Here is a 21,038-nt window from a genome sequence, read left to right on the forward strand (position 1 = left end):
TTCCACTGTGGCTATACCACTCATATTCTCACCAGCAATGTGTGAGAGTCCCATTTCCTCTATATCCTTGCAACTACTTGTTATTTGCCATTTTATTAGTGTGAAGTTATATATCATTGTGGTTTTCATTTGCATTTCCCAAATAAATAATGATATTGAGCATCTTTTCATGTGTGTATCAGCCATTCGTGTATGTTCTTTGGAGAAATGTCTAAGTCCTTTATCCATTTTTTAAATCGGGTTGTCTTTTTAACTTCAGTTGTAAGCGCTTTTTTAATATTCTGGATGTTAGACCCTTATCAGATATATGACTTGCAAATATTTTCTCTCATTCTGTGGTTGTATTTTTACTTTCTTGATTGTGTCCTTTGACACATGAAAATTTTTCATTTTGATAAAGTCCAGTTTACCCTTTTAAAATTTTGTTGTTTTTGCTTTTGGTATCCTACTTAGGAAACTGTTGCCTAGTCCAAGGTCATAAAGATTTACCCCTATTTTTCCTTATAAGGATTGTATAGTTTTAGCTCTTACATTTAGATCTTTAATCCATTTTGAGTTAATTTTTGTATGTAGCATGAGGTAGGAGTCCACCTTCACTCTTTTGCATATGGATATTCAATTGATCTAGCACCATTTATTGAAGACCATTGCATGGTTTTGGCACCCTTGTTGAAAATCAGTTAATCATGGATGTATAGGTTTATTTGTGGACTCTTGGTTCTATTCCATTGAGCTATTTATTTGTCCTTATGCCAGTACCACACTATTTTGATTATTTGAAGTTTGTTTGCAGTCAGGAAGTTAGAGTCCTCCAGCTTGTTCTTTTTCAAAATTGTTTTACCTATCAATGTTCTCTTCCGATTTCATATGATTTTTAGAATCAGCTTGTCCTTTTCAGCAAACATGATATTCAGAATTTGGTGTTTTTTGTTTGTTTGTTTTTTGCTTTTTAGGGCCACACCTACAGAATATGGAAATTCCCAGGCTAGGGCTCAAATCGGAGCTGTAGCCACCAGCCTGTGCCACAGCCACAGCAATGACAGATCAAGCCATCTACACCTACACTGGATCCTTAACCCACTGAGCAAGGCCAGGGATTGAACCCACATCCCCATGTTACTAGTTGGATTTGTTACTGCTGAGCCATAACAGAAATTCTGATATTTTGTTAGGGATTGCAATGAATCTGTAGACCAACTTGGAGAATATTACTATCTTTTTTTTTTTTTTGGCTTTTTATGGCCACACCTGCTACATATGGAGGTTCCCAGACTAGGGGTTGAATCGGAGCTGTAACTGCTGGCCTACGTCACAGCCACAGCAACACCAGATCTGAGCTGCATTTGCGACCTACACCACAGCTCACAGCACTGCTAGATCCTTAATCCCTGAGCAAGGCCAGGGATCGAACCTGCATCCTCATGGATACTAGTCAGATTTGCTTCCACTGAACCATGATGGGAACTCCAGAGAATATTACTATCTTAACGTTATTAAGTCTTCCAATCCTTTAATGCAAAATGTCTTTTATTTAGGTCTTTTTAAAACTTTCTTTCAATAGTATGTTCTAGTTTTCAGTCTATAATAACTCTTGCAGTTTTTAAGTTAAATTTATTCCTAAATATTTTATCCTTTTTGATGCTATTATAAATGGAATCTTAAAAATTGATTTCATTTTTGGATTGTTCATTGCTAGAGTATATTGATCTCAAATCCTGTAACTTTGCTGAGCTTACTACCTGTTATAGGTTTTTGAGGATTCTTTCAAGTTTTCTGTATATAAGATCATGTCATCTGCAGATAGAGTTTTACTTCTTCTTTTTTTTTTCTTCCTTTTTCTTTTAGGGCTGAACCTGAGGCATATGGAGGTTCCCAAGCTAGGGGTTGAATTGGAGCTACAGCTGCCGGCCTACACCACAGCCACAGCAACATCAGATCTGAGCTGTGTCTGTGACCTACACCAGAGCTCATGGCAATGCAGGATCCTTAACCCACAGAGCAAGGCCAGGGGTCGAACCCAAAATCTCATGGTTCCTAGTCAGATTCGTTTCAAGGTTTACTTCATCTATGCCAATTTGAATGTCCTTTATTTCTGTTTCTTGCCTAATGCTCTGTGTAGAACTTCCAGTAGTGTTGAATAGAAGTAACAAGAGTGAACATCCTTGTTTTTGCTCCTGAACTTAGGGCTCAGGATTTTAATCTTTTATCATTAAATATGGTGTTAGCTATGAACTTTTCATGGATATTACTTTGAGGAAATTCCCTTTTACTCCTGGTCTGTTTTTATTATGACAGGATGTTGTATTTTGTCCAAAGCTTTTTCTGTATCAATTGAGATGATCATATGGGTTTTTCCCCCTTCATTCTGTTAATATGGTGTACTACATTGAATGATTTTTGTATATTGAAGTGCTATTGCAGAATAAATCCTACTTGGTTATAGTCTGTGGTCCTTTTAATATGATACTGGATTTGGTGTGCCAGGATTTGTTGAGGAATTTGCATCTACATTCCTAAAGGACATTAGTCTGTGGTTTTCTTGTGATATCTTTATTTTGCTTTGGTATTAGGGTAATAATGTGGCCTCATAAAATGAGTTAAGAAATTTTCTTAACTAATCAATTTTTTTGGGAAGGATTTGAGAAGGGTCGGTGCTGTTTCTTCTTTAAATGTTTGATAGGATTCACCAATGAAGCCATTTGATCCTGGGCTTTTGTTAGTTACTGATTCTTTCTCTTTACTTGCTCTATTCAGATTTCCTATTTCTTCTTGAGTCAGTTTTGGTAGCTTGTGTCTTTCTAGAAATTTGTTCCTTCATCTACTTTATCTAATTTTTGGCATACAGTTGTTTATAGTATTCTCATATAATCCTCTTTATTTATGTAAAGTTGAATAGTTAAGTCCCCACTTTCATTTCTGACTTTTGTCATTTGAGTCTTTTTCTTTTTCTTTGGTCAGTCTGTTTTTTCCAAGAACAACTTGTAGTTTCAATAACTGCTGTTTTTCTGTTCTCTGTTTTGTCTATCTTTATGCTAGCCTTTATTATTTCCTTACCTCTGTTAGCCTTGGATTTAGTTTTCTCTTCTTTTTTTAGTTTCTTAAAGAGGAAATTTAGTTTACTGATTTGAAAAAAAAAATTTATTATTTTTTTTGGCTGTGCCCATGACATGCAGAAGTTCTGTGCCAGGGATTGAACCCAAGTCACAGCAGTGACAATGCTGAATCCTTAACCTCTAGTACTTCAGGGAACTCCTTTCTTTTTTAACGTTTGCCTTTACAGCTGTAAGTTTTCTTCTGAGCACTACATTCCATAAGTTTTCACTGCATCCCATAAGTTTTAGTATGTTGTATTTTTGTTCATTTCAAAGTATTTTCTAATTTTCCTTGTAATTTCTTCTTTGACCCTTTGGTTATTTAAGAGTGTGTTGTTTAATTTCCACATGTTTGTGAGTTTTTCAGATTCTCTTCTGTTAGTGAGTTCTAATTTCATTTCATACAGTCGGAGAAGATAGTTTGTATAATTTCAGTCTCTGAAAATATAATGAGTGTTATTTTGTGACCTAACATGGTCTGTCCTAGAAGAGGTTCCATGTACATTTGTGAAGAATGTCTTTTCTGCTGTTGTTGAGTTTAATGTGCTTTAGATGATATTAGGGCTATTTGGTTTATAGTCTTTTTCAAGTCTTCTATTTCCTTGATGATCTTCAGTCTAGTTTTCTATCCTTTATTGAAAGTAGAGTATTGAATTCTTTAACTATTATTATTGATCTCTTTCTCCCTTCCGTTCTGTCACTTTTTGCTTGATGTATTTTGGAGATCTATTATTTGGTGTATATATGTTTATAATTATTGTATCTTCTTGATGAATTGGTCTTTTTAACGGTATATAATATCCTTCTTTTTGTAACAGCTTTTGACTTAAAGTCTATTTTGTTAGTATAATCAGTCCGGCTTTATTTTGGCTATTGTTTGCATAGAATATCTTTCTTTTAATGGCCTCACCCTTGGCATATGGATGTCCCTGGTCCAGGGATTGAATCTGAGCCTCAGCTGTGACTTATGCTGTAGCTGTAGCTGTAGCAACATTGGATCCTTTAACCTACTGTGCCAGGCTGGGGATCAAATTGCACCTCTGCCATGACCCAAGCTGCTATAGTCAGATTCTTAACCCACTGCACCACAGTGGGAACTCCTAGAATATCTTTTTCTTTTACTGTCCTTTTACTTTCAGCCTATTTGTGTCTTTTAATCAGAAATGAGTCTCTTGTAGATATCATATAGTTGTATCATGTTTGTAAAAATCTGTTCTGCCAACCTCAGCCTTTTAATTAATGGATTTAATGTAATCCATTTATATTTAATATAGTTATGGATTAGAAAAGATTTACTTCTCTATTTTGCTATATTTTTCCATAAATCTTACTTTTTTTTGTTTCTCCATTACTGCTTTTTTTTTTGTCTTTTTGTCTTTTTGTCTTTCTAGGGCTGCACCCGTGGCATATGGAGGTTCCCAGGCTAGGGGTCTAATCGGAGCTGTAGCTGCCAACCTACACCACAGCCACAGCAATGCAGGATCTGGGCCATGGCTGTGACCTACACCACATCTCATGGCACCGCTGGATCCCCAACCCACTGAGTGAGGCTAGGGATCGAACCTGAGTCCTCATGGATGCTAGTTGGGTTCGTTAACCACTGAGCCATGATGGGAACTCCATTATTGCTTATTTTGTGTTTAAATGGATATTTCTAGTGTACCCCTGTTTATTTTAGTGTACATTTTTTAATCTTTTAAAAGTAGTTCCTTTTCTTCCAGTGATTCTTGTACAGCTAGTTCAGCCATTTGGAATCATTAATCTAAAAGCTTTTTGTAGAGAAAAACCTTTCTATAGTGTAAATAACTACCCCCTACTTTACCTATTGTAGTCTGAAATCAGATTGTCACACATTATGTTTTCTAGGAGTGTGGTGCACATTAAAGATAGCACATGTTGGGAGTTCCCATTGCGGCTCAGCAGCAAGAAACCCAACTAGTATCCATGAGGATGTGGGTTCAATACCTGGCCATGCTCAGTGGATTAAGGATCTGGCATTGCTGTGAGCTATGATGTGGATTGCAGGCACGGCTCAGATCCAGCATTGCTGTGGCTGCAGTGTAGACTGACAGCTGTACCTCTGATTCAACCCCTAGCCTGGGAACTTCCATATGCTATGGGTGTGGCCATTTAAAAAAAAAATAGCATATGTCAGGGAGAAAGCCAGATGTGGCCATTCAGGAGAGAAGAGCTGGAAGTGAAGTCCTTCCTATAGTGGGCAGTGGGTGTGTTTGTGTATAGCACTATTATGTTTCTTTTTCAGCTCATCCTTGGAATCCCAGAACAGGCCTTAAGTCTTCTCCACATGGCCATTGAGCCCATCTTGGCAGATGGGGCTGTCCTGGACAAAGGCCGTGCCATGTTCTTGGTTGCCAAGTGCCAGGTGGCTTCAGCAGCTTCCTATGAGCCACTGAAGAAAGTAGAAGGTAGGAAACCATACAGAGATTGTTAGATAATATATTATAGAAAATTTGTAAAATTTAGGACCCAGAAGAAGACAAGATGTTAAGTCTGGGATAACTTAAGTTCTGAGTGTTCACAAATGTGTTAAAATTTCATGCAGCGTTTGAAGTGCTTTCACTTGCATGAAAGTTGAGGGCAAGTGAATTGTTATTTTAACCCTATAGATCTAGGTTTCAGGCTGGAAATCAGGACTAAAGACCTAGTGTATTTTTTTTTTCTCTCAAAGGGTACAATTTTAAAGTTTCTGGTATATGTTAAATCAATAAAAATAGATACTAAGTTTTGAAAACTATATGTGAAGCATTGAGTTATATATGTGTGATATTTTCCCCACTTTCCATCAGCTCTAGAGGCTGCCATTGAGAACCTCAGCGAAGCCAAGAACTATTTTGCAAAGGTCGATTGCAAAGAGCAAATCAGAGACGTTGTGTACTTCCAGGCCAGACTCTACCACACCCTGGGGAAGACCCAGGAGAGGAACCGGTGTGCAATGCTGTTCCGGCAGCTGCATCAGGAACTGCCCTTCCATGGGGTGCCCTTGATAAATCTTCTCTAGTGGGAACATTGCCACCAGACCACTGTGCAGAGTATAAGATTTTGGACTTGTTCACACTTCCTCCCCATAAATGATGTATTTGATGTCTGTCTTATCAATAAACTGCATTCTTATTAGTTCGTCTTATTTTGTTGCTAAAATATACATATTTGTTTGTTTTGGCCATGCCAAATGTTCCTGGGACAGGGATTGAACCCATGCTACAGCAGGTACAACACCAGATCCTTAACTGACTAGGCCACCCGGGAACTCCTGTATATATATATATATATATACCTGTTTTTTCTTTTTCTTTCTTGTGATAGTAAGGACACTGACTTTTCATTAATATGTGGCTGTTTTATTGATAAGCTAGTACAAGTCTTAAGGATTATATCCTCTCTAGGCAAAGTTTCCAATATCTTATTGGAAATTGTGCACACTCTCCATCATTCTGCAAATGCAGTTAGCACATGTGCTCAGACAATAGCTCTTTTGGGTATTGGTAGATCTCTCTGGGGGATTGGTGCAGGTTTTTCTGAGGCTTGGATTTTCCTTTGGAGGCTTCCCTGCTTTGCTCTGCTGAACTGCTACTTTTGGTGGGCCTGTGTTGTACTTGTAAGCACATGTCGGTCCCTGACTGGAGACTAAGAAGGAAAAGATCTTTTTATGGTTTTTGGACCAGGGACAAAAAGCATATTTCAATCACTTTCTGGATATTGGCTTTCTTAGATCTTCTGCATGGGTATATTTTTTCTATATTTAACTATATAAATGGGGGATGATGATTTCCTGAGTCTAGGAATTCATCATGAATAAGGTGATTATAAGTTAAGAAAGGGTCTGAAGCTCAGAGGTGAGTGGACTATCACTCAAATATGTAGTGTATCTAATGTACATATCTCAACCCTGCAGTTTAGCAGAGGCAAGTTATTGCTCAGTTTGTGAATTTATCTTACCCTTCAGTGTTTACAGAAAATTCCCTTTGTCTCAAATCCAAAACAGCAACAAGGAACCAACCAAATTTGCAGCTTCTATCATTGGCTCTTTCTCTGTTAAATTTAAACCTTCTGACGGGAAATAATTTATCTCCAGAACTCTTTGAAACAGCATAAAACAGCTCCCACTCATTAGGGTGTGTTTGCTGGCCAAAGACAGCTGCTCTGAAAATAAGAGACTCAGCCTGGAGATACAGACACTAATTGGTATGTTGATGTTTAAAAATCTTTCCTTAAGTTTACTTGAAATGTTATATATGTAGATGGTAAAAATTAAAGATTGTTAAAGGCTGTGTAGTAAAACATTATTCTTCCTCCCAGGAAGGATCCTCTAGTATCAGTTTCTCTCTGTTCTTCCCACATATTCTCTCATCTGCTCTTATTTTTGGTCATTGTATTTAAGTGCCTTTCAGCCTAAGAAGTGATCTTATTCTGGCTCATTGTAAGAAGGTTTAAGAGATGGGGTGACATAAAAACCAGAAGTCATCACTCCTGGCCAGGACCAGCTACATATTTTGTGGGGCCCAGTGCAAAGGAAAAAAATATGAGGCCTATATTAAGCAGAGCGTTAAACCAGGTACAGGGCCCATCTAAACACAGAGCCCTACTTGGCTGCACAGTTGGCACTCCTGTGATGCTTTCCTGCCCGACCCTGCTCCCAGCTTGCTGCATGTTCACCATGCCAGGCCTGCATCCAAAGCTAATACAGAGAGTCTGTGGCCTCCTGCCATCTGTGACTTAGATTTGTTGGCTGGAGCCTGGCCTCTTCAGGAAGAAATAGTGGGTTAAATTGAAAGTCAGAAATATCAGAGTGACCCCAAAACTAATAACTATCTGAGTTACAGCTAATTGTTTTTTTTTGTTTTTTTTTTTCTTCCTGGTGCAGCGTTTGGTGGGGGAAGGAGGAATCAGGTCAGTGTAATTATGGGTGGTTTAATGTAGGGGTGTAATAAGCAGTGATTTAATTAAATGGGGATGGGGTTTGGTGAGGAGATAACTGGAAGTACATAGCTAATGGGAGAGTCCTGCTGGCTGGTGTCTCTGCAGCTCTAGGATGCAAGTTCTATCCCCTGGCCCAGCACAGTAGGTTAAAAGAATCCTGTGTTGCTGCAGCTGTGGTGAGGTCTCAACTGCAGCTCCACTCTGTTCCCTGGCCTGGGAACTGATCCCTGGCCCTGGGAACTGCATATGCTTGGAGAGGGTTGGGAGGAGGGAAAGAAAAAGCTAATGGGCATCTGGGTCTATACTAGAGACCTGAGGACAGATCCTCAAAGGGGAAGAGGAGAGTGGGGTTGTGACCCCTGCCAGTGGCTCGGCCTGGTAGGAACTCTCCCCAGCAGGTTTGGTATTGTTTCCAGCCCTGAGACAGGTGGGCACAAACAGCTTAATAGAGAGTGCCCTTTGTAAGTTAAATGTCAAAACAATCTTCACAACAGTCCTAAAAGATAGGCAATAGCAATAATCCCATTGAACAGATGTGGAAACTGAGGCATGAGGAGTTTAAGTCACTTACCACCCAACCTCACACAGCTAGTAGGTGGGCTGCAGGGCTGGGGATCCAACCCAGCTCTTGCATTTACCCTAGAGCTGTCTGCTCCCAGAGTTTTGAGCAGTACTGTACTGTTTGGGGGAACATTCCTTTTTTTCATTGAATATAAAATTGATAAAAGCAGCTGTAATTTATCTAGCGCCCAGTATAGGCCAGACACTGTGCTAGGTACTTTTACAATACCATTTCTAATGATTGTAAGCGAAATACTATTTTGCAAGTGAGGAAACTGCTCTATAACTTGGCCTGACCCAGCCCCTTCACTAGGGAGGACCAGTCAGGATTTAGAGCAGATGTTACAGGTTCTTCAACTCATCACCAGGCCGCCTTTGTCTTCACCTATGTATCTTGAATACTTCTACTTGTTTGGAGTATTATAATTATTACTACTGACCAGGGAGCTCCAGGGTGTTTTAAATTTGTCATTTTAGTTGGTCAAAATGTCTTTCTTGGAGTTCCCTAGTGGCACTGTCATTGCTCTGGTGTGGGTTCCATCCCTGGCTTGGTATAATCATTTCTTTATTGTAATACATTGAAGGCAAATAAAGAACTTTATCTTGCTCATGCTGACTTCTCTTTTCATGATGCTGTTTCAAACAGCTTTTCATGCTGTTTATGTTTGGGATTAACATATTAATTTCACTGCCTGTTGAAGAGAAATGAGAAAATTCTTGGCCTCTTTCTTTTTTCTCGTCTCATTGTTTTTTACAGTCTTATTTAATGGGGAGGAATTTAACAAAGTCTAGGAGTTCCCGTCGTGGCTCAGCGGAAATGATTCTGACTAGCATCCACGAGGACGCAGGTCCGATCCCTGGCCTTGCTCAGGGGTTAAAGATCCTGCTTTGCTGTGAGCTGTAGTGTAGGCCAGCGGTGACAGCTCCAATTTACCCCCTGGGAACCTCCATAGGCCACGGGTGCAGAACAAAAAAGTCTCTCAGTATGGTTAATATTGCTGTCTTCATCTGGGTGTTCAAGGTTTGGGAGGTGGTGGACCATTTTAGTGGACGAGGCGAGTAGCACACAGAACAGTTCAGAAAGGAAAAAACAAAGCCTCCGCATGAGTTTATGATGCTGTCCTAGTGAGTGATTTTTTTTTTTTTTTTTTGCGCTTTTTAGGGCCTCACCCAAAGCATATGGAAGTTCCCAGGCTCAGGGTAAAATCGGAGCTCCAGCTGCTGGCCTACACCACAGCCACAGCAACACCAGATCTGAGCCACATCTGCGGGGCCACACCACCACCCAAGGCAATGCCGGATCCTTAACCCATTGAGCAAGGCCAGGCATCAAACCTGCATCCTCATGGATGCTAGTCAGATTTGCTAGCTCTGAGTCACAGTGGGAACTCTGAGTGAGATGATTTTAAAACCTTGTTTTTCAGCCCCTCCCTTGTGCTGTCCAAGTTTTCTTAAAAATAAGATTCCTATGCTCTGTTTACTTATTTTCTTGGCAATCTGTGTTGTCAAGACAACAAGAGCTGTTTGCCTAGAATAGGTTTTTCTGGTGTTCTTGGAGGAGAAAACTCAAAAAGCAAAGCCAATTCTTATTTTCATATTTCAATGTTTCCCTTGAGTGGAAGGGACTCTATCATAAAAGGGACTGAGTGTCAGTGAAAGGCAGTTGTGGTTTCTCCGCTTTGTTCTAATTCACGTTAATAAGAAAGACACATAATTAATGGGGTCTTTAGCTCTGTGCTAAGTGTATTAATAGTTAGCACCTTTGAGCACTTAAGTGCCAGGCACTGAGGTAGTATCTTTTTTTGAGCTAAAATTATGTAACTTTATGTGTTTCAGGTGTACAACATTATAATTTGATGTCTTCCTGCATTCCAACATAATCATCACCAAAAGTCTAGTCACTATCACTCAATCCCCTTGACTCATTTTCTTTTTTTTTTTTTTTCTTTTTACGTTTCACACCTGTGGCACATGGAAGGTCCAGGGCTAGGAGTTGAATCTGAGCTGCAGCTGCTGACCTATGCCACAGCAACGCCAGATCAGAGCTGCATCTGCAATTTATGCTACAGCTTTCGGCAATGCAGCATCCTTAACCCATTGAGCAAGGCCAGGGATTGAACCCACCTCTTTGTGGATACTAGTCTGGTTCTTAACCCACTAAACCCAAACCTGAACTCCTCCTTTGACTTAAAACACTCATGTTTTGTTTTTGTTTTTTTGGCCGCAGCCTTGGCATGCGGAAATTCCCCAGGATCTGATCTGTGCCATAACATGACAATGCTAGATCCCCACTAGCCCACCAAGGAAATCCCAAACACTCATGTTTTAACGTAGAACCCACATGTAGGCATGTGTCTATGAACAGTGTAAACTATATTCTGCAATTTGCTCTTCCTTTTTTCATTTTTAAAAGTTTTATTGAAGTATAGTTGACTTACAATGTTGCGATAATTTCTGCTGTACCACAAAGAGATTCAGTTATACACATGCACACATCCATTCTTTTTAGATTCTTTTTCCATATAGGCAACTTGCTCTTTTACTCAGCATTTTGTTTTGGGTTCTCCCCATGTCTGTACAAATAGATGTATTCATTAGAACTATTGCATAACATTCCATCAAATGACTACAACACATTTTATTGATCCACTTCCCTGATGAACATTTAGAATAGTTGTTCCCAGGTTTCTACTATTACCAACAAATGCTTGCATGTTGAACATCAGAAGCGGCTGTTTTAAGCAGAACGCTCTGAATTGTTTGGGAGTCACTCCTGCAGCTTGAAAATACTAGAGGGACTAAACTGAAGAGGACTTCGAACCTTTAATATGGCCCTTGACACAGGACTGAGTTTTGCAACCACTCAAGGACAACAGCGGCATCCTGCAGCCCGTGTGAGGTAGTCCTTTGCCCCTCTCCCGCAGTTACCCAGCTGGGAGACTAAAACTCTAAGGGCTCCAGCAAGGTAGGGCGCCAAAAGGGTAGAATGTTTGGGAAGCATATGATGTATGTCACAAAAAGCATCTAAGAAGTTTTCAGGAAAGACAGGACTTCATCGGGTTTCCTGTAGTCTGGTACATCCAGGTGGAGTTGGGGTGGCAAAGAAACACGGTCCCCCAGCCTTTAGGGCGGGTCCCGAACAGCGGTCTGTGGGGAGGCGGGTGCGGAAGGGAGTTCCCCAGAATGGGTGGTGACCCGAAATCCAGGCCGCACCCACCGCCTGGTACAGGGGCAGCAGCCCAGGGACAGGAGCTGAGCCTCGAGGCGGGGCCTCGCGTGACTCGCAGGCTTGGGGAACTTTCCGCGGCTCAGCCGCCGCCCTGCAGTCTCCGCGTTTGACTGAAAGCGAGTGCAGCCGGAGCCTCCGGCCGGCCCGAGGGTGCCGCGGTCGCCGCGGGGAGAACCCGGGCAGGTGCGCGCCGCGGGCGGGGGCAAAGTTGCAGCACAGCCTCCCCCCCTCGCGCGCCCAGGCAGGTTTCTGCCCTCCTCGCGGGTCCGCCAGCTCTTCCGACACCCCCACCCAGCCTTGCCTCTTTTCCCTCCTCTCTGCCTCCTCCCCTTTCTCCTCCTTTCCCTCCGCCCCGCCTCTACTTTCCTCTCCTTCGGCTCCCGCCTCCCTCCCCTCCTCGTCACGGGGCCGAGCCTTCGGGGGCGCGCGGCGAGAGCGGGCGGCTCCGTGCCGGGGTTTCTAGCGACCGCAGCCAATCTCCGCGCAGCCCGCGGCCGCGTCGCGCTGGAGCCGGGACTCGGCGGCTCCTCCCGCCCCCGCCTCTCCCCTGCGCGCCCGCCGGGGCCGCGGGGAAAAGCTCGCGGGCGCGCGGAGCCGAGCAGAGCCGAGCTGGGGGCGCAGAGCGCGGGAGGCGGCGGCGGCGGCAGCGCGGAGCCCAGGTGAGCGGGCGGGAGCTGGGCCGCACGGTGGGGGGACGCATCCGCCGAGGTCTCGGCGTCCTCTCCTATTCGGGGCGCCGGACTATGGCCGGGATCGCAGACAAAGCCCTGCGGCCGGGCCCTGGTTCCCTCCACGGAAAGGACCCCACGTGCGCAGTCCCACGCCCCGCCACGTGGGGGACGCGGCCCCCGGCGCCCCTTCCCCCGCGTCCTCCGGGCGCCCTGGACCTCAGGGTGGCTGGCTCGGCGGGGCCGCGCCCCGGCTTGGGGTGGAAGGGGTGGTCCCGGAGTTTGGAATCGTTGTCACCAGGGGACCAGGGCAGTCAAGGATCTTGGAGGCGGCCTAGGCCCACCCCCTCGCGTTTGACAGGTGGGCAGAGCTAGAGCGGGCGAGCGAGGAGAAGGCCCGCGGACTTTGAGCACCCGTTCCACGCTTGTCTTGGGGGGCAAACCCGGGCCGTGATGGGTTGGACACCAGGCGGCAAGACCCAGACCGGCAGCTGTGGGACCGGGGGCCCTTAGCCTCGCCTCAGTCGGCCCTTTGCCCCTGCCCCCTTCTCTCTGCCGGAACCTCACAGGCTTGGTCCTTTTGACCTAAATTCACCTCGGGGCCGCAGCCTACTGTGAACGCAGAGCAGTGCCTTCGCCCGGCACCCTCCGCCTGACTCTTGAGGATGGTGGGCCCGCCCGGCCCCGCTCAGCATTGGGTCTGGGTGCCCGCGGTGCCACCCGTTACAGCCTTGAGCTTTTCCTGGCTTCCCCCACCCCCTGCACTGCCCAGTTTGGGAAGCGGGGTGTTTTCACAGCTCTGCCAGCCGCCCTGCTGCTCTCACTTGGCGCAGAAGAGGTTGCACCGCAGCCCCTCCTATCTCCCCTAGAAGGCTGGGGCAGAGGCTTGGTGCTTGGGGGGCGGGGATCTCAGTGCCATCAGTAAGAAGGGCAGGCTGACCTGAGTTGGGACGTGCAGGGTCCACCTCCTGAGAGGCAACTTTTACCTTCTTCGGTCTGGAAGTCCCCACAGTCCTCGAGATAGAAACTTCTTGTGCCTTGGAGCTGTGCTATCATTTACCACACCCTCCCCTGGCTCTGCCCCTAGGGGAGAGAGGAGATAGCTCTCAGTTTCTTTGGCTAAACTACTTCACAGAAATGCAATTTAAGAATAAATGGTGTGCGGCTATGCAAATACAGCTTCAGGGTGAGTCCTGGAACTTCTTGCCAGATTGCTGATCCTAAACTCTTCTCGTATAGAGAGCAACCATTTGTAGTGAGAGCACACAATGTATTTTTATACATAATAGCCATCATTTCATGGGTCCCTAACTTGGATAATAAGAATAATATAATAATAATGTTAATAACTAGTATTTTTGGGGTTCTTACTATGTGTTAGAAACTGTGCTATATGTTGCAGGCATCATCTGGTTTACTGCCTACCAGAATCCTGTGAGGCGGAGATGTTTATCCTCATTGTAGAGATGAGGAAATCAAGGCTAAAAACAACCATGCAGTATTGCTGGGAGAGAGCCCATTTTATAGAAAGGCTCAGAGAGGTTAAGTAACTTGCCCAGGGTCACACAGCCAACCCAAGCATGTCAGGTCCTAAAGCGTTTGTACTTTACCACCTGCTCTGGAGCAGAGGCCCTTGCAGGGCTGCCCTCAGCTTCATGAGTAACCCAGGAATGTTTGCTAAAACAGCCTAAGGAGCCATGGTGGTGATGCTGATCGACTTGGGTTTGTCTTTGTTTCCAGGTTGTTAGTGGGCTGGTAGGCAAATCTATTCACTAATAATCATGCAGTAGTTCTCATCAGGGGTGTTCCCACCTTCCTGGTAAGCATTTAGAAAAGTGTGGGGGTGACTTTGGTTGTCAAAATGATGCTGAGCCCTCCTGACTTTTGGCGGGCAGGAGCTGGAGATGCCAAATATCCTGCAAGTGGGCCAGATTCACAGCAGGCATGAAGAATTGCCCTGCCCTAAATGCCAGGAGCGCTCCTGTTGAGAAATACAGGAGGAATACATGCTGTGGGAACGATGAAGCAGAGGGCAGTGGGGGATCTGGAGAAATCCCTTCTGGCTTGTGTGAATCCAAGAAGCTTCCTGAAGGAAGCATCATTGGAGCTGAATCTTGAAGGATGGGCAGAAAAGTGGAGACTGGAGGGGAGTAAGAGGGGAATAGGACAGGATGCTCCAGCAGAGGGAAGTTTCTGGAGTCAGCTGGAGTTCCCTCCTTGACAAGCTCAGCCTGTATCCAAGATGGGCTGGTGGGTGGGGAAGCACCTCTCTCAGGAGGAAGAGATGGGTGGGTGGGGCAGGCCAAGCCTGTTTCCAAGGCATTTTGGCTCCGATTTGAAAGTGGGCCACAGAATCACCCTTTCCCTCTCAGGAGCCCACCTGATGGAAGGGCTTGGAGAGGCTAAATGGCTTGTTCAGCGTCACTTGTGACTTTCTACCCACAGGCCTTCTTCTGGTGGCTGGGGGAAGCATATGGTTCCCGTCTCTTTTCCTGATCCTGAGGACTTTGGGCAAATGCTCTTTCAGATTTTCCTTTGAGTCAGAGAGCCTTGTTTTGCTATTTTTTCGCAGCTGTTTTGCTTTCCCAGTAGCTCCTCCCTCTTGGACTGGGTTAGAAAAAGAACCTGGAGGTGGGATTCAGGCAGGCCTGGCTCCATGCTGCTGCAGTGGCCTTCGCCCTCACCTCTGTGCCTTCTCTCCTGGACACTTGAGGAAATGGCAGTTCCTTTTTGGAACTGACTTTTTTCCTTTTGGACTGTGCTCGCTACAACTTTACTGATGTGCTAGTACCACGTGACCTTTTATGTCTGGCTTTCATTGCGCAGACTATTTTCAAGGTTCACTCAGGCTGTGGAATATTTCAGTGCTTCCTTTCTATGACTGAATAATATTCCCATGTATGGAGACCCCACATTTTGCTTCTCCATTCATCCGTTGATGGTCATTTGGGTTGTTTCCACCATAAGAACTTCTCAAGGGCACTTTGTCCCTTCCTCTGTCTCCACTGCCCCCAACGAATAAACCTCTGGGCACAAGATATGATTTTGTCGCTCCATTTGCAGGGAGAGGGTGATGAAAGGAAGGTTCTCCAAAATCAACTGGAGACCAGCTTCCTGGAACAAGTTTCAGGACTCCTTTAACTTCACCCCCACCTGCTCCTCCATGAGAACCCTCGCTCCCATCCAAGCACATCACCTCCAGGGGCCACTCACAGGTATTCATTCCAAGTGTGATTTTTCAGGGAGTGTCTGGATTTCATTCTTTTCAGGGATGATTTGTTAAATGTAGGTCCCCATGTGATTTTATTGGTATATATTTTGTGAGACCTTTTTCCAGGTAAGTAAATCCACAAAGGAGAGAAAGCCTCACCAGACAGACGGTCCTCAAACCCTGTGGCTTGGCGTGGCGTCACCTCCTCCTCCTGACAGCTTTGCCAGGAATGCCCACCAAGGATGTGGAAATGGAGCAGTGTGAAAAGTGGGCTGGGGGGAAGCCCAGAAGTTTCCAGCCCTTCCTTTTTGACAGCTGGGGAAGGTGCAGGGCAGAGAGGAAGGTAGTACATGGTCTTTTCATACGAGATTGGGTGCGTTCAGGGTGGTATGGCCTTTAAATGAACATGGTCGTTTCAGAGCTTTGCCATGTTGTGTGTTGGGCACTTTTATAGAATGACTCTATGGCTACCCCCTTGGTAGGTTGCTGCAGTGGCTCCATTGTGCAGATGAGAAAATCAAGGCCCAAGCCCCCTGAGATCTGTAGTTTCCTGACATATCTTCTAGTCTGAGCTCTTGTGTCTCCATCGGCCTCCTTATGCTGCCAAATGATATCCCTTTTCTCATGGAGTAGAATCCACCTTCTCCAGGGGGTTACGGGGTGGAAATAGTTTCCTAATGGTTTTGCTCTTTGAAAAATAAGATTTGTTGTGGAGTTCCCATCATGGTGCAGTAGAAACACATCTGACTAGCAACCACCAAGTTGCAGGTTGGATCCCTGGCCTCACTCAGTGGGTTAAGGATCCAACGTTGCCATGAGCTGTGGTGTAGGTCGCAGACATGGCTCGGATCTGATGATGCTGTGGCTGTGGTGTAGGCCAGCTGTAGCTCCATTTGGACCCCTAGCCTAGGAACCTCCATATGTCACAATGTCACGGATGTGGCCCTAAAAAGCAGAAAAAAAAAAAGAAAAATAAGATTTGTGGATGCTCATTTTTTCTTTCTTTGCTTATGGAATTCCTTACCCCCAAAACCAAAAAAAATAAAGGGGCATATTTAAAAGGAGGTGAGGAATTCCTGTTGTGGTGCAACAGAAATGAACCTGACATATTAATATCCCATATCCATGAGGATTCGGGTTCGATCCCTGGCCTCGCTCACTGGGTTAAGGATCTGGCGTTGCCATGAGCTGTGGTGTAGCTTGGCAACTGCAGCTGATTAGACCCTTAGCCTGGGAACTTCCATATGCCGTGGGTGCGGCCCTAAAAAGCTAAATAAATAAATAAATAAAGGAGGTGAGCGTAGGGAAGACCTCTGGCTCTGGCATTCCCAGCTGGGGGATGCTAATGACCAAAATGGGGAAGGAATTATTTTAGCTGCCAGTGTTTTCCATTTCAGTCTTGTTCGTAGTGTTGCTGCTGAATTTTTTCCCTCAATTATGAAACATTTTAAGGGTAGAGAAAAAGCTGAAGTTTTTTTTTGTTTGTTTGTTTTTTTTTAACTGGCTCATGGTTTTGGAAGGCTGGAAGGAGGCCAGGAGGTGATGGAAATGGGGCAGAGCAGGGCGCTGGCTCTGGAACCCTATGACCTTTCACTGAACCCACCCCTTTGGTGGGTGCTGGTGACAAGCCCTGCCCTGGGAACTGAGGAACGCTGGAACTTGGTCCTTGGCCCTAAGGAGCTCCCAGGTGAGCGGTCTGGAATTATGGAGGATCACTTTGGACAAGATCACCAATTCTAGCATTTTTCCCTTTTGAACAGGAGAGAAAGAAAATTGGAAGCAGCGTCTGTTGTGCCCCTGCCCTCACCCTCCCCTGAAAGCTGCTGAGCAACTATTTTTATGTTGTCCCTTTTTATCCTGTTGGCTTCTGTAAATAGTTGAGAGATGGCAATTGCAGAGATAAAGATGCTAATTCTAACCTGGAGAGGAGAGACTGATGGTTCCCCTAGGAAATCGGAAAAGGCCAAGGTCTTGCCCCTTTGCCCTCGTCTTCTTCGGCATGAGGTAGGAAGTGAGGGGGACATTGAGGAGGGGACACGGTGGGAGGTGCCTGAGGTAAGCCTCTACTGGAGAGCCTTAAATGGGGAACTAGTGGTTTGCGTGGGGGCAGGGTATGGAGGAAAGGATTCCCTTGTGGGCTTTTTAAGGTGCATTGGTATTTTGCTGTTAAGGCTTCTGGTGAAAGAGATTTTATTTAGATTCCTCCCAGACAGTTCTTCTGCCCTCTGGGTCCAGTGTAGGGGATAGGATTGGACCCCTAGAGCCAGCTCCCAGCCCCTCGTTGCCCCTGGCTGGGGTTGCTTCGTGCTGGAGGCTGGGGAGGGAGGGAGCTGGATTTAGCATCACCTCAAAGCATCAGGGAAGAGGGAGGGAGAAGGGCTGTGGGTGGGCGAGGCCGGATGCCTGTGGATTCCCAGCCAGCCCCCTCCCTCTCTGATTTGCCAAGCTGCAGAGCGTTGGAGTCAGGAGTCTTTTTCTTTTCATCACAAATGGAAATTTTAGTTGTTTCCCAGCCTCTTCCTAAAGTTCGGTGAAAGATTGCTCCGAGGGATTCAGCGGGAGAAGAGAAAGGAAGTAAGACGGTTCCTACCTCCTTTTTCTATGTACCCACACTCACACCCACCCCCGCACTCAGCCATTCATTCACACTTCCTGGCTCTTCAAGCTGGGGGCCACCAGCACACACCTGCCTTTAGGTTCTGGCGGGTGATTGGGGACCGTTCTCTTGTGATACTTCACTATGGACGGAACAAGAGGAACTCTTAAGACAGTGGAGCTTCTTGCTCTGCCAGTGTCCAGGGCCCTAGGGGACACTGCAAGGGTCAGGAGTCCTGCCCTGGCCGAGCCTAGAACCTACTGAGCTGCCTGGAAGAGGTCATCTCACTTCCCTGGGTCTCAGCCGCTCTGTCTGGAGCCTTCGGGAGCTGATGATCAAAGCTGTTTGAGAATGTGTGCAAAATTCTTATACCACAAGTAAGCGAGAATGCAAAATTATCTCTGCTTTTGAGGTTGTAAAAAGTAATGCATGTGGATAAGAGTTAGAGGGGAAGGGGAAAAGAGTTAAGCGTGGTGTGATTTCACAATAAAAATTTTAATGTGAAGCCAGTTGAGGGCCTTGAACTTGATAGCGGCTGAAGTGCTTTCTTGGTAACAGCTTCCATTTAGGGAGCATTTGCCATGTGCTGGGACCTGTGTGGTGGGTGAGGTAGGTATTGTCATCCCCAAGGTTACAGCACCTAAGGTGAAGGGCTTTCCCCCCCTTTCAAGGAGCCTTTGATTTCACACTTGCGCCCTCCCAAATCATTGTGAGATTGGGGCAAGTCACTCATACTCTCTGTGCCTCAGTTTTCTCATTGGTGAAATAAGCATGATAATAATACCTAACTCATAAAGTTGTTGTTAAGGTTAAATGAAATAATACGTACAATGTGCTTAGAGTAGAGCCTGGCACTCGGCCAGACTCAGTCATCATTGTTATTGTATCTGCAACTACTGTGGCTGCTGCTATAGTGACTTGATTCTTGTGTTAAAAGTATTAGTCAGGAGTTCCTGTCGTGGCGCAGAGGTTAACGAATCCGACTAGGAACCATGAGGTTGTGGGTTTGATCCCTGGCCTTGCTCAGTGGGTTAACGATCCGGCGTTGCTGTGAGCTGTGGTGTAGGTTGCAGACGCGGCTCGGATCCCGCGTTGCTGTGCCTCTGGCATAGGCTGGTGGCTATAGCTCCGATTTGACCCCTAGCCTGGGAACCTCCATATGCCGCGGGAGTGGCCCAAGAAATGCCAAAAAAAAGACAAAAAAAAGTATTAGGGAGTTCCCATGGTGGCGCAGTAGTAATGAACCTGCTAATATCCATGAGGACATGGGTTTGGTCCCAGGCCTTGCTCAGTGGGTTAAGGATCCAGCATTGCTGTGAGCTCTGGTGTAGGTTGCAGACACGGGTCAGATCCCACATTGCTGTGGCTGTTGTGTAGGCCGGTGGCTACAGCTCTGATTCGACCCCTAGCCTGGGAACTTCCATATGCTTCGGGTGGAGCCCTAAAAAAACCAAAAAAAAAAAAAAGTCAGTTTCTTCCCTTCATTCCATCCTGTTCATTAGCCCTTTCCTTCTGCATGTTTGACTTTTTTTTTCCTTAAAATAAAAAGAGAAAGAAATTAGGACTTTGGAAGTTCTGATTTTCTGCCACACTGTCAAGTGAAGGCTGTCAGGGGAGCTGTAACTGCCTGGCAGTTTAAGGATTGGGATCCTTAAGGTGTAGGGAACTTACCATCTGGCAGGGAGCTTAGTGGAGGTTTTCTGTCAGTCACCTCTGTGTCATTTGTCTATTAGGACCCTTGGTTGTAAATGACAGAAAACCAACTGCAAATTAACTTAAGCAAAAGTGAGAATTTATCGGCTCATGTAGTTAAAAGCTTGTGGGGTATATGGGCTTCAGGCATGGCTGGATCCAGGTGCCCAGACAATGTCTCCGACTTCCGTTTTTTGTTTGTTTGTTTTTTAAATCTGTTGCCTCTCTTCTCTCTCTATCCACTTCATTCTAAGGCAGGGTTCTCCCCAGCACCTGGTAAGTCTAGAAATAATCTTCATTGCTCTGTGCTCCACAGAGACATTCTTCTTAATATTTCCACAGAATCCTAGAATAAGACTTAATAGACTGACTTGGGTCACACATCTACTCTTGAAACAATCACTTGACCAGAGTAGGTGATGCCCAGTTGACCAGGCTTGAGTAATCGTGGAACCCCTGAAGCTGATGGTACAGATAGTTCCATGGAGTTACCTTTCACACAGAAGGGTGAATTCCAAACATAAATCAGACTGCTGTTAGCAGACTAAAGGAACATAAATTCTAGGCCAGCTAAAGAAAGCATCTGACCTCTTGAGTGGTCTTGGGATTAGAGAAATAAACAATGACCTCTAGCCAATACTTAGTGAGTGCCTACAGTGTTCTAGGAAGTTGTAGGTCCTGGAGTCCAACAGTAAACAAGAAAGGCAAAGCCAAGGCTCTCACAAGTTAAGTCAAATCAATATGTCTGTGCCCATGCATGTCTTTTCGGAGCACTGTAAGACACTGTGCTTTCACACTCTCCCCTTTCACACAGGTTGGAGTCTCAGAAAGCCAGAGGAATGGGCACTATATTCCCCTTTGTTCAAGATTTTGGTGCAGCCTGGACTTCAGGACATACTAAGTGGACATTGCAAGGCTGTACCTGTAATTTTTAGCTCAGACCCATTTTAACTCTGCTTGGAACCACTGTGTAACTTTGAACAAATCAGTAGCCCCTCTGAGCCTTCATTTTTCTCATTGGCGGAATGAAATGGTTGGAACAGGTGACTGC

At 45.2% G+C, this 21,038-nt stretch overlaps 2 protein-coding genes across 8 annotated transcripts in view; both read left to right on the forward strand.

The window, feature by feature from the left end:
• Positions 1 to 6,227, forward strand: part of ANAPC5 (anaphase promoting complex subunit 5) — a 47,508-nt gene extending 41,281 nt beyond the window's left edge. The window contains exons 15-16 of one of the 2 annotated variants that reach the window (XR_007132190.1): positions 5,356 to 5,518; positions 5,900 to 6,042. Coding sequence is in view for 1 of the 2 variants with exons in the window: in XM_047760611.1 (XP_047616567.1) it covers positions 5,356 to 5,518; positions 5,900 to 6,111 (375 nt within the window). In the remaining variant the exon portion in view is untranslated. Of the gene's footprint in view, positions 1 to 5,355; positions 5,519 to 5,899 lie in introns of both variants that reach the window. The other variant, XM_047760611.1, reaches the window with a different exon arrangement.
• A 5,686-nt stretch (positions 6,228 to 11,913) lies between these two features.
• The window catches only part of CAMKK2 (calcium/calmodulin dependent protein kinase kinase 2), a 54,381-nt gene continuing 45,256 nt past the window's right edge, over positions 11,914 to 21,038 (forward strand). For 2 of the 6 annotated variants that reach the window (XM_047759648.1, XM_047759650.1), the window contains exon 1: positions 11,914 to 12,479. The gene's annotated coding sequence lies outside the window, so the exon portion shown is untranslated. Of the gene's footprint in view, positions 12,480 to 15,355; positions 15,704 to 21,038 lie in introns of those variants that run through there. The other 4 variants (XM_047759644.1, XM_047759649.1, XM_047759647.1 and 1 more) reach the window with 3 other exon arrangements.

The sequence above is a fragment of the Phacochoerus africanus genome, chromosome 15 (assembly GCF_016906955.1).
Source record: "Phacochoerus africanus isolate WHEZ1 chromosome 15, ROS_Pafr_v1, whole genome shotgun sequence".
NCBI classification, from domain to species: Eukaryota; Metazoa; Chordata; class Mammalia; order Artiodactyla; family Suidae; genus Phacochoerus; species Phacochoerus africanus.